The sequence below is a fragment of the Malurus melanocephalus genome, unplaced genomic scaffold (genome assembly GCF_030028575.1).
Source record: "Malurus melanocephalus ecotype Western Australia unplaced genomic scaffold, MMel_1.1 scaffold_80, whole genome shotgun sequence".
Lineage (NCBI taxonomy): Eukaryota > Metazoa > Chordata > Aves > Passeriformes > Maluridae > Malurus > Malurus melanocephalus.
Genome location: NW_026623312.1, coordinates 174,618 through 188,184, shown reverse-complemented (window position 1 = coordinate 188,184; position 13,567 = coordinate 174,618). Strand labels below are relative to the sequence as shown.

General features: G+C 39.8%; 1 protein-coding gene across 6 annotated transcripts in view; it reads right to left on the bottom strand.

Annotated features, from left to right (window-relative positions):
* Positions 1–13,567, bottom strand: part of MCC (MCC regulator of WNT signaling pathway) — a 181,860-nt gene that overhangs the window by 47,523 nt on the left and 120,770 nt on the right. For all 6 annotated transcript variants that reach the window (XM_057367491.1, XM_057367492.1, XM_057367493.1 and 3 more), the window contains 3 exons: positions 13,354–13,496; positions 6,384–6,520; positions 2,243–2,406 (listed from right to left, as the gene is read on the bottom strand). In XM_057367491.1, coding sequence (XP_057223474.1) covers positions 2,243–2,406; positions 6,384–6,520; positions 13,354–13,496 — 444 coding nt within the window. The remainder of the gene's footprint in view (positions 1–2,242; positions 2,407–6,383; positions 6,521–13,353; positions 13,497–13,567) is intronic.

Here is a 13,567-nt window from a genome sequence, read left to right as displayed (position 1 = left end):
ACTCAATGTAAAATTTATACCTAACAGAATTTATGAAAGCAAAAAATTTAGACAGGTTAAAAAACACAGTAGATACAAAAAGGAAGAGAATTCCTGCCATTACTGTTAAACACAAAGACATCATCTTTGATCCAAAAAGTCCCTACAGACCCACTTTGCTGTCAGCATCTTTGAAGGAAGAAAAACAACACACTAAGCATGTAATTTTTGATGCTGTCTTTCCATTAGCATCTGCCACTAGGCAGATGCACTTTCGGTTGGTCCGACCCAGTGCAGCTGTTCTCATGTGCTAAATGTTTCATGCTTGGTRATACTTAAAGCTTTTTTAATCAGCAAAGTTTTAGTAGTTAGGTATCTGTTCCTGATGTGCTCTCCAAAATAAATGAAGCATTAATCACACTATTCTGTGGAAATTTTCTTAAAGGTTGCTTTTGTAACTGTTCAGTTTGTAAGACAATCTGATAAATTTAGTTTCAAGGATTTTTCAGTTTTTGTGGGACAGAAACAATTGAGTTAGCTAGGGTCAATGATTTGTATAAAAGAAGAAAAAAATAATTCAGCAGCAACTGCATTAAAAGGAATCCAGTGAAATTTAATTACCAAAGCTGAAAGTTTCAAAACATTTTAATGTGTAAGTCGGTTGACAAAGAAAAAAGACAACAGTCAAGGCAAAGGACAGAATACTTCTGGTTTCCATTCATGATTTCACCCACTTTAAAAATCTGTCCGTTTTTTCTCTGAGGAAAGAGGAGAGCAGAAATGACCAGTAGCCAGGAGTGGAAATGCAGAGAGGGGTTCTACAGATAGATTTAGCTTTATTAAACACATCTTACTTCAGATACCTCTATGTGTCTCACACAGGTGGATATCTTCCTGTTTCCCAGAATCCACGGTCTCTATTGGCAAATACTGACTTCTGAAAACAGTCAACCCTAAAACTCCAAACAGTACTTGACAACATTCATAGTACTGATCCCAATCCTCTGAGATGCTCAAATAAACTCTTTCAATACCGACCCCAAAAGACCAGCAGTCAAATATACACACATTCTTCAAATTAATTTCTTAATTAACTCAGCATTAATTGCTTCGTATTTTATTGTGTTTCTCAGACACCACCAGGGAGAGAAGGAACTTTTCCCAGTAGCAGAACAAAYGGTTGTCAAAGCCATCTAGAATGGTCTCAGACCTTCCCACTTCTAGAGTAAACTGTCAATATAATTTTTCTTGTATAAATGAGCCACTGGTACCTTTCCACCTGACACAAAAAAACTTGTTTCAGGTCTTCCACTGTACATAGGAAGATTGTTTGTGACTCCCTTGCTTTCRGCTTCTGAATTGCAGTGTCTCTTCGTCTTCTGTTACATGCACAATAAATGCAACACATACAGCTACCACTTGACTTATTTGTTCCTGAGTCTGACTTATCTCATTTGAACTAAAGCACAAAACATATTTTGTGTTAAATTAGCTTTTGTTATGGTGTTCACCAATTTAGTGTTCCCACTGAAATAACTCCAAACCACACCCTGCTCACTTACTAGCCAGTCCCCTGTGGCAGAACGGAAAAGGAAACAGGAGGCACAAAAGGCAAAGATCAGGAGTTGAGACAAGAACAATTTACTGGAAACAGCAATGAGGTAAGAAAATGAACAGTAATTGCAAAAATACTAACAACAGACTAAAAGAAATGGACAATTTGCACGAGTCCTCACCCCCAAGAATATATGACCAGGAAGGGATGCCAGGAATATGATAGATACAGGATAACCTGGCCATACCCCATCCTGGATACTGCAAAAATTAATCCAGTCCTGCCTGGAATCAGGACAGCTTTATATTTTGAGACAACCAAATCACAATTTAGGCATACACACTGTGTTTTCAGTCACTGGTCAATGATTACTTGTAGGACCTTGGGCAGGTGACAACCTGTTYGCTGGATAAACAAACTTGCTTAAGAAAGTAAATTGACTGTTGAGCGTCCCCATTTCTCTATCTTTGAAATGACCATAAGAAAAGTACATTTCTGATTTGAACTCCAAAGTGTTTTAGTAGCTCCTCCTGGACCTTGAAAGGTGTAAAACAGGTGTGTTACTACTTACCCAACACACACTGTGWACTCAAGTTGACTCCTGTGTAGTACTTTAAACACCTTTGGAAGCGAAGTCTGATTACTATAGAAGTTTTCAGATGTCTCAGGAAATGTACACACTGCATTTAGAGTCTAATGTTACATTACCTTAATAGCTAAATCACAATGTTCACTGGCAGTAGTGAGTTGTTCAATGTGTCTGTCCACTTCTGCCACCGATAAACTGCAGCTGCTTTTCTTCCTCCCACAGACAACATTTTCCAGACCTGTCAGCACTCTCTGCAGTTCTGAATTCAAGTCACTACAGTTATCTAAAAGAAAGCAAGACAAAACAAAACAAACATCGTAACAATTAGTGACACAGTGAAAAAAAACCTCTAACTGGGAAGTGCCTGCTGCTGAACAGCCAGGATTGATACTGTTCAAAGAATGTCCTTGCACTCTGCCACTTTCTCCTCGACAACATGTAGGCTTAAATACCATAATCACATCAACTGAAATCATGAGCTACCTCTCATCTGACAAACAACAGCCCCACAGCTTATCTGAAGTGTTCACTTGCTCTTCAAAACCCCCTCTTTTCTGAAGAACATTTTAAAATATTACATGTTTACATTCTGTGACATTTCTTTATGTTGCTCCTTTCGTCATTCAAGGCCTATTCTCCCTATTTTATTTATCTCATATGTTCATCTCTGTAAATACAACATTCTTCTGTCTGGTACATTCAGTGATGTTATGACTTGCTGTTTTTCCGAGGAATTTTTGTGGTTGTACTTAGCTACTGCCTGATTTTAAAAAACCATGGTGTTTACAGAAATGATCTCTACCAACTATCTTAGAGCTTGTGTTTATTTTAACAGCTACTCCTTCAAATGCAACTGCAGAATATTCAAGGATCATAACACCACTGCTTGTTGTTATGTTCCACACTACAACCATATTGGCAGCTTATACTAAAAATTATTAAAATATTATTTTAATTATAAAATAACACAGAGAATGGGTTCCTTTCCTGTCTTTGGGCAAACTTCTCCTAATGCCTACTGCCATAGCATCCTCCACTTTTGTGAAAACAAGTGGGTCTCTGTACCTTGTTGGCTCACTCCATAAATTATTTTCATTTTTCTCATGTTCACCTCTGTTGACACAGAATGGCTGTTCCTAAGACAGACCTGTGGCAGAATTCACCCTTGTGCTGCCTCCTGGATTTGCCAGTCAGTACTTCTGGCTTGCTAGGCAGGAGTTTGCAACAGCTGCCCACAGCAGAGCACACAACGGGTGCACTATGAGGCGGCAGCACACCCGCAAGTCCTCTCTCCCACGAAAAACAGAGGCAGGCATTCTTGGTGGAGGGGAGCTATTCCTGTACTGCTTCTGCAAGCGCTTCACCATGGTCAGAATTTCGTGGTAGCCTCATAGCTGTGGYTCCTGCAGGGCACTAAAGTTGTGTGGCATTGAACTGGGTCTGAATTATAACAGACACGAGTCACCACATTATTGCAGACTGCCTTGAAATCTGCCCATGCAAGGGAAGACTGAGAGTTCCTGGATGACAGAATGAGAGGAACAGAAAGTAAAAAAACCTGCCAACTCATGATCATAAATCTAATTCCACAGCCTAGCACATATAAACACAAACCTACTGCTGATCAAAAAGTGGAGTTTAGAATGACATGACCGCATTGCATGAAAAACGTGAATGGGCAACACATAAAACTTTATTCTGGGAAGTAATTTCACTAATTCCTAACTAGCAGCCACCCATGTGTTGTAATAATACCAAAAAAGTCCTTTATAATAATAACATTCACTTACRGAGTATGTGTAGCAGTATGTAACAAGCAAGATGCTTACTTCTATAAACCTTGTGTTTCGTTTGCTTAAATTTGCTTTGTTCCCCATGATCATCTATAATAAACTTTTCGTACATTTAAAAAACCTTCACAAGACCTTGTTTTATGGCATTTGTTGTGACAATAACATTTCCCTCATAAAATAAATGGTTTACAAAACGAAAACCCCATTTCTGACAGAAAACCAGCACAGCCCAATCACAAGCTCTGCAAGACGTACTGGAGAACATTCACTGCTCAGGCTGTAGGTGTTTTATTGCTTTTAACAACAGAGCAGCAGACYTACATATATCAGTGTGTCATGAGGTATTACTGGTTTTACTAAGTCACTGATGCTCATTCCATTACAGAACTAAGCAAGTCAGGCACATGGGTTATTAACGATTTTTTATCCTTGTATACCTATATCTAGAAGGATTAACAATTATACATATTCMTGTATCTGTATGTATGTATGCGTGCAATTTATTTTCACAGGAATATGGAAACAACACCCAAAAAAACACAGTCTGTGGWCAGAAGGAAAATATGGAAGAAATGCAGGAATGCCTAGAGATTCTTATTTTATCCACTGCTGTGAGTCCTACTCTTAAGGRAGCACCCAAGATTTGTAGATGCTTGTGGTCAAAGGAATGACAAAAGTCAAAGGGTTCACAAAAGCTCACAAAGTCTTATTAATAGGTTACACACTTAGCATGGAAATTGGGTCCTGACATACTATGTAAGCACATGGCAGCAACTTTGGGATAAAGTGTGGAAGGGAAGAGGGGAAAAAGAGGGGAAAAGACACATGAATTACACAGAGGGAGAGAGAAAGAGAAGAGGAGGGATCATCAGTCCTGGCTGGTATGATCCAGCTTGATGTTCATGGTGCTGAGTTGCACAAGCAGAACTGTGCTTTGTGGAGGAACCTTTACAATTAAGTTATCCCTGCTCTGGAGATTAAGTTTCTCCCTCTCTATGCAAATTAAATATCATGGGCAATCTGTTAATTCAGACCTTTCTAGAAATGGGTGGGAGGGCTTCTGGGGTCATAGCTGGTCAAGATTCYTTTCTAAAGCCCATGCCCACTTCTCAGTCTCATGTCTGTGCTTGCCATGTGCTATGTTTTGCTTATGATCAGGAACTAAACAAGGACATTTGGCCCTGAAAAGTGATGCCTGTACTTCTGCATGGCTCCCTTCTCCAGCCACATCCTGTTCCGTCTCACAGTGTGTTATTACCAACAATCCTTGGTAATAAAAATAAATCTGGCTGGCTCCAGAGCTATCTGGCTTTTGTTTTTTGAGACAGACCCATCAGCCCCCTTATCTTCTAGGCCTCTACACTGTACGTCATTCTATTGCAGTGTTTTTTATTGTTAGAACAAACTTAAATAGACAACTTGCTGTTTATGTCCACAAACCCTGGCTCAGTTTCACTTCATGAAGACAAAATAAATCCTGAAAAACAAATTAGCTTGGGTTTGGTTGCTGTTGTTTGTTTTGGGTTTTTTGAGATTTTTGGGTTTTTTGGTGGTTTTTTTGGTAACAAGAAAATGAAGGGGAAAAAATACTCGWATGAGAATCTGTCCAAGTAGGAACTTAACAGTAAACATTAACTTTTGAAAGTAAAACATTAATCTTTCAAGACCATAAAAACCTCTCTTAAACTTCTATTAAACTTTTCTTGTTTATACTTTGAATTCCCRAGATCATACACTTCGCAGTCATACTATTATTAATACTGTTGTATCAATGTTTCTAGAAATCACGGACACCGAATGTGCTGTTGCAGGTCTTACATTTATGAACAATATAGTATAAAAAATCAGAGTAGAGTTCTGAAGAGAATTCTGGAAATCTGTCGTTGCGGAGATTACACCGGAATTCTGCTAGGTGGTCTGCTTCGAGAGAAATGGAGGCTCAGGGGGGATCTTACTACTCTCCAAAACTACTCGAGAGGAGGCTGCAGTCAGGTGAGGGTTGGATTCTTTTCCCTGGTAACAAGTGACTAGACAAGAGCAAATGTCCTCAAGCTACACCATGAGAGGCTTAGATTGAATAAATGGAAAAACACATTCATGGACAGGGGTAAAGCTTTGGAAAAGATGGACTAGGAAAGCTGTGGAATCACCAYTCCTGAAAGTGTTCAAAAACYATGTGGATATGGCACTTGAAGACATGGTTTAATGGTGGCAAAGCTGGGTRKCAAAGGCTGGACTTGATGATCCTTAGGATATTTTCCAGCCTTAGTGATTCTATGATTCTATAGCCAAGTCACAGAGGATACTTCACACGTAAGTTCACAGCCATGTGGAAGTTCAGCATCAATTGTGATTAACACATCCTGAATTAAGTAATTTCCTCACCAAATGCTTGGATTTGCTGTTCAAAAACTATGACATCTTGCTGCTGTGGAAAGGCATGAAGTCTGCTAAGAACATAACTCACCCACATCTGCAGTGACCATGGTGGACTGGTTCTCTGGCACTGAGACAGAGTTCTGGTCCATGCTGCGTGAGTCTTCGTTAACCTCCTGCTGGCTTTGGCTGAGCTCTGACCGCAGTTCTGAATACTCATCCTCCTCCCTGGCAGAGAGAGAAAAGGCAGAAATAAAATCTGAGGAAATGTGCATCTTCGTGACACTCATTTCAGACCTTTAAGCTGAGTCACAGCTCAGACAAGTGTTTTGTCCAGTCAGTAGAGATGACTTTATACCCTTCACTGTTATGCCCATGACACTCACTTGCAGCAGCCACTACCTGGTTTCCATTTCTTTACCCCCAAGTTCACTATTACTCCTGGCCACTGGAGAATGAAGCAATGGTGGAACTGAGTGCTAGCAAGGCTGTGTGCAAGGACACATACCACTTTGCAGTGACTCCCCAGCTGAYAATTCACACAGGTCAGCACTAATGGCTTTGACCCCAAGTAGATTAAAAGTAACTGCTTTTGGTCTCTTTCTCAGCTAGTTTAAGGATGTCACCATCTTGTGTGCAAGGCAAGCATGCACATGCATGTATCTGCACAAGTGAACCAAATGCTCTTGGAGACAGGTAGGTTTTTCATTTTCTCCTTCCAAAAGAGAGAGGAACAGTTAAGTGAGTATTGCACTGAACTGCTGGAGTGAGTGGAAAAGAAAAAGCCTCAATTACCTAAGTTTTAATTTATTTGTCAAGCTGGTTCAACTAAAATAATTGAGGACACAGAATACTTTAGTTACAGCTAATGAGCTTAAAAAATTAAGGCTTTTCCCTCCTGTCTCCACACAAAGAGTTCAAAGCACTGAGAAAGAAGATAAGTAAATGAATAATAGCTTTGCTTGAGAACATTTGTAAACATTTTTTCTTTTGATCCTCTTGCTGATTTGACTCAGATTTATTTTTTTTTATGTTCATAGTGACTGCTTTTACATTAAAGTATCTATTTTAAACATTGGAAAAATACCAGTTTATCTAGGTGCAGAGCCCCTCTGATAGAAAACAAACAGGCATMATTTTGTTGCACAGTAAATCACATRCAGAGATCCATTTTGCTGCAGATTCAGCCAAAAAAGTGTGAGAATGGAACTATCTGGCTTTGGAAAAAACAAGAAACAGCAAAGACCTATGTGGGGATCTGCCTCTGGGAGGGGTATCTGGGAGGGGTAATGTTAGATCTCTTGTGTGCATGTTACATGGTGATTAGTGTTTCTTGCAGGATTCAGCCTGGAGGTGTGTCTTGATTTGTCAGGCAAAATAGCAGAGAAGATGGCCCATACATACAGGTATCAATGACAGAAGTCTGCTCTCAGAACTGCACAGGTGAAAACTTAGAAACCTCAATAAAATTCAATAAAGGACTTCCAGCTTGCTTGCCTAGCAGGGTTTCCCAAGAAACCAAGATGTAATTACTACTATGCTCTGCTAGTGCTTACATTTGCTTCAGTGCAAATKAAGTATGACCTTATCAGAAGCACTAAGTGACTACTATTACTAAAAAATGGAGGCCAGCTGGTTGACACTGAGATTTAGATCAACAAAAGGTACCATGCAATACTTAAGACAGTGTTAGAACCTAACCATGACTAACAGGAGTTAAAAGAGTGTAATGAAAAYATAAGTGTCAGTTAATGTTCCATGAACCAGTTTGTTATTAGCCACAAAAAGCCACAAGCTTTAGACAAAAACAATTATCAAGCACTCAAACAGTTGTAATTTTTCATCTGAAGGTAACGGATTTTTTTCATTTATGAAACTATTAGTCTTACATTTTTAAAATCTGAATTACCTGTACAAATGGACAAGAAGCTCTRTTGGCCCTAAACCAATGGCACACAGAATAATAATTTCTCAGCGCTCTTCTTTGGGCTCTCCTTGATTTTTCTGTTTAAAATACAACATAGCCTCATCTAACCAGCAACAGTTCTGAGTTTTTCAGTTTAAGTGCCCTCAGTATCTCCAGGCAGCTGAAAGCTGTATCACGCAGCAGGACTCAGACCTATCTGATGACTCAAGCCAGATGTCAATTTCTAAATAAACTAATGCTTTTAAAATCTGACTAGAAAGATCAGAAACCCATTTCTGATAAAGTCAATSAGTCCTTCCACCACCAGTCCCACTGGGAACAGACTGAGGGCAAGAATAAGGGGGAAGTGATACATCACAAATATAAATTCTGCTTTTCAAAATGACGTTGGTAGTAACAAAAGGTACTRTTTGAAATTTTCCTTTCCCCAAAACAGAAAAAGAGTCCTCCAGTGGCACTGGAAATGCAAGATGCTTGAGAGCTGCCAATGGCCAGCCACTGGACTCCTGTCACAATACCCACAAAGTGGAGTCATTATAACTTCCTTCTTGCTGTCATCARTAGTAGCCTGATTGCAAAAAGCAGGCATTTGCTCTATTATGGGCCCTGATGGTCCCACTTGTTGGAATCTCATGGTGAGCAGGCAGCAATTAAGACCAGATCAAGCCATTCTAGACACAGAGGGCATGGGATGCACGTTGGAGAAAAAAAMCCTGTTGTTTCCAGTTACTTCTACACAAATTGATTGCTTCATGATCAAGTGAAACCAAAGATCAAGAGTGCTGCACAGATAGAGAAAAACTTGTTCAAACAGTGAGGAAAATGACACATTTTTCAGCATTCTTTCACACCACAGAACACTGGCAAGGTGCATGTTCTCTTCAGGGCTGCAAACAGTCCACAGTTTTGTCCTTCAAGTGCAAGCAGTTTTTCAACAATGATTTAACTTTAAAACCCTCTAAGTCCCTCAGAAAATACTACAGGCATGCATGCATGAAGATTGACTGCACTCTGTGTACAAACACTTGAGGTCCCTCTGAACCAGCTCATTGTGAAGAAATAGTAACATGCTCARAACAGCATGGAAATTAATCACTGAGGGCAGGTGGAGCTGGGCATTGTGTGCTGAAGCCAACATTATCACACCCACACCACCATTTGAATTGAATCCAGTATGTGCCACCTTCCACCCAGCACATAATTAGAGGCTAGAATTAGACCTCCAGGTCACAGTGTAAATGTGACTGCAAGTCATGTGTGTTATTTCTGGTGATGCTGCAGTCTGTTCACTTCCCCTSTTCTCCAATAACTTGCAACACAACCTACTTTCCAGATGTATCTCAAATTCAAAGTTATAAGTTGGAACAAATGGTTTTAYAGTAATGGGTTACAAACTTCTTGACAACTGTTTCAAGTAATTCTTAGCAGGCAACTGAACAGAGTATATTTTGTCTGGTATTGTTACAGCTGCTCACTGTTTTCAGAATTGCAGAGATGTACCCAAACAGCCCCTGGTTTACAGCTAAAAGCAATGAGATATCTCTCTTTTCCTTTTCTTGAGCCTCAATTTGACATCTAAGAAAAACTGTCAGTCACATGATGAACTTAAAGTTGATTTTCACAGCCAAAGAAACGATTAAGAAATAAAGAATCAAGTTTGAATGAATTTAAGGCAACACTAAAARCTTCTGAAGTCAGAAATATTCACCTTAAATTGAATTTTAGTACTCTACTGTATAATTTCTAAATAGTTTTTGTGCTTCACAGTTACTGGATGTAATCCTTATGTCCAAGTATTTACAACATGGCTCTAATTGAAAAGGTCCATTTGATTAGTTTTCCTATCTTCTAAGCTGTACATGCTTGGGAGAGAAAATTGCAGTAGRCACACACCTTGTCAAAGGACAGAGGTCCTTGGAAACAGAGGGGCTCATCTACTTGCACACAGTATTTGAGTATTGGCAACTCACTTTTCTCACCCCCGCCTTTTTTTTGGCTTCCAAAGCAGCTGGGCTGTCCAGAGCAGCAGCAGCATGGAGATGAGAAAATTGCAGATGAATGATGGCTTGCACCCCCACACACAAAGGACCCATTTTCCTTAGGGAATGCTGGAAGAACATAGCGTTAAGAGTTGMAGCTAAATTCATGGGGCCACACACATGGAACATTCTGTACTCAGGAAATGGTTAGCAAACCTAGAAAAATCCTGTAAAATTCTAGAAATATTCCTGTTAAGATTACTGTCACTGGGATCAGCMTATCACATACATCTGGGAAGAGACACCTGCATTGCCATGTGACTTAAGTACACTCCTTTCTTGGAAAGGTGTGGCTGCGCCATTGCTGGAAGTGTCAAGGCCAGGTTGGATGGGGCCCTGAGCAACCTGGTCTTGCGTCCCTGCCCATGGCAGGGGTCGGAACCGGAAGGTCTTTAAAGTCCCTTCCAACCCAAACCTTTCCATGATTCTAGAGCTGGCATTCCCAAACCACATGAGCAAAAGCTATTACACTTGTGAACTGCCCTGACATTGCAAAGGAAAAAAAAAAAAAGCCCTCCAACATGCACACCAAAAAACAAAGAAAACAAAGAGGGACAAATCCTCAGACTGGAGAATATTAACCAGCTTACACAGCCTGCCAACACTCTGCCTCAAACTGTTGCAACATCTTATTCAGATTTAAACATGGTGTCTGCTTACTTTCTGTCCTACTTTCTGAGGGTACTGCTCACATTCAAACAAAGGTAATAGAATTTAAAGAGGATAGTCAAATACCATCCATAAAACAGTTTTCTTCTAATTGTTTCCAGAATATTTTTGGGTTTAGGAACGAAAAAGAATACCATAGAGTAGAGGTTACGAAGCTACATGTTAATTTATCTTTACAGTCTAAAATCAATATGTGAAAAAACTTAACAGTCACTGTGTCAGCACTGGGGAAACATACATCTGTTATGCAATTAATGTAAGCTCTGCTTCCAGAGAGACAGCCCAAATTTTGTGACAGCACAAGTAAAGCCACCTCTGATCAGCATTGCCTTCAGAGATGCAAATCAAAACTAAAATTCTCCTGTTTCAGAGGAAAGTTTAACTGCTGAGACCCTAGCAGGGCCATGCTCCCAGAACACTTTCTCTCTGGACTGTTCTGTTCCAGCTCCTGGACTCAACTGTCCCCAGAGACAAGGGTGGAGTGCTGTGAGTCACACCTGTTCCAGCAAGGACAGCAACTGCACCACCCCTGCTCTATGGGATGCACAGACAGCTTCTCAAGAACGACATATGTGGATCTCAACGTGAATTTACACAAAGCCACAGCAGGAGGTTATCAGTTTTCCTTCTTGTCTTTACAAACTCTGTGGAATCCCTTCAGTTGCGTTTTTTGGAGGAATGTTATTCCTCCATTCCCCAGACACCAAACTAATGGCCTGCCAAAGAAAACAAGCTGTTTCCATCATTAAAGGAAACAAAAAGAGCCACTAACTTAACAAACSGTTTTTGTTCTTACTAATAAAACCAAAACAAATAAAACCACATGAAGCATTCCAGCTGTCTGTGCAAAACACACTCTCCTATGACCAAATAAACTGGAGAGGCATCACAGTAGTGTGGCACCTGTTTCAGCAATATTGCTTTGATGCCTTTAAAGGCCGAAACCCTCCCRAAGGCACAGAAAAGCCACATTTTTTTTATGAGAAGCAACACGAACATCCCATCAGTCTTGGTTCTTGCACCTCACTTTCTTGAGCATGTCGCAGCTGACTTATTTATAGACATAGTTAAGCATTCAGAGTATCCACCTGATTCCAGTATTTTGTARCTGAACACCACTTGGCATTTACTTTGCACAAGGATTCCAAACATACCATTTAAATGAATTCTATGTAATATTTTCCTTAAATGTCATAGAGYTTTTCTGTCATTCAAGAAAAAAAAATCCATGCAGCTCTGAGACTTTCTCAGATTTTGCTTTTTGACTAGTCTTTTCAAAAGACAATGGAAAGTTTGTCTGCAGAGGTATGAAGCCAGAATAAACAAGAGAGACACAGTGCTTTTTTAGAGAGGTACTACCAGCATAGAAAATATCTGAAAAATCTCATCATGACCCTTACTAGTTATGATCATCTCACAGGCAACAGCATTTATGTTCTTAAATAACATAAATGTCATTGTACCACTGCTTTAGTAGTGGTAAATATACAAGTGATGATATTCCTTCTCAATTATGGTACATCAAGCCTTCTTTTTGCATATTAATATTCTCATGAAAGACTGAGTAGTTTTAACAACATTGCCTTAGGCTAGCAGAAATGTTTACATGAAAGAAGAAATGATGCAATTACCAAAAAAAGTGCAGTTAATAGGTAAAGGAAAACTGTGGCTAGAGCACCACATCAACATTACCCACAAAAGCATCAAAACTAACTTGATCTTCTCTAGAAAATCCAYAGAATCTAGTACTTTAGCTGCACCCTCCCTGAATAAACTTTAAGAAGCTCCTTTTACATGCTAGTCCAACTTTTCTACAGTGAGAATAATGGGTAAAAACAAGCAAGGAAAAATGCTTCCTTGTAGTCAAACATTACGTTTATTTTAACATAGCAGCAATCTAGTGTAATATCCCAACATTTTCTGCTCCAAAAATAGGCAACAATGTGATTTGTACCACATTGTTGTGTTTTGTCAAAAATCCCAGCACAAGAAAAGGCAAAACCTACTGAAAGGTGTTTGAACCATACCTCTCCCACAAATTACTTGCTTAAGTGATCTACAGGAGACCACAAAATAAARTTAAAAGCAGAGGCTTAGGCTGGGTATCTTCACCTTCGTTTACACACTATTGCTATCACTAATGTATCACCCTGGCACATTACAAAAATGAGTATTTAGATGTCACAGTGCATGTTTTGCAGTGCTTSCAAGATTTTGGGAAGTGTGACTTTGCCAAAGAGAATGCAGCATTTCTTCGGGGCTTGGGATGATACCCTGTAGAACATACACCTTAATTATGAGCATCTACTCAGTGTACCTGTCATGACAWGCCCTAAAGTTGTCATCATATTATATTTAGAGTATAATTCACACCATGTCTTGCACCAGTCATGCTTCAGCCCAGAACTTCCAGGAAGCTGCTGTACCTTATTGTTGCTCCCTGCAGTCGATCAATTTTCTTGTTGAGCTCAGCAATGATGCTGTGCAGCTCCGTGATCCGCTCCTCATAGCGCAGCGTTGTTCGCTCCTGCACATCTTCRTGCTCTCTCATCAGGTGGGATTGCTCGCACTAAAGAAACAGAAAGGGTGTTACGGTCAGCTGCAGGGAGATCAGGCACAAGGCAGAAGTGCACAGCACTA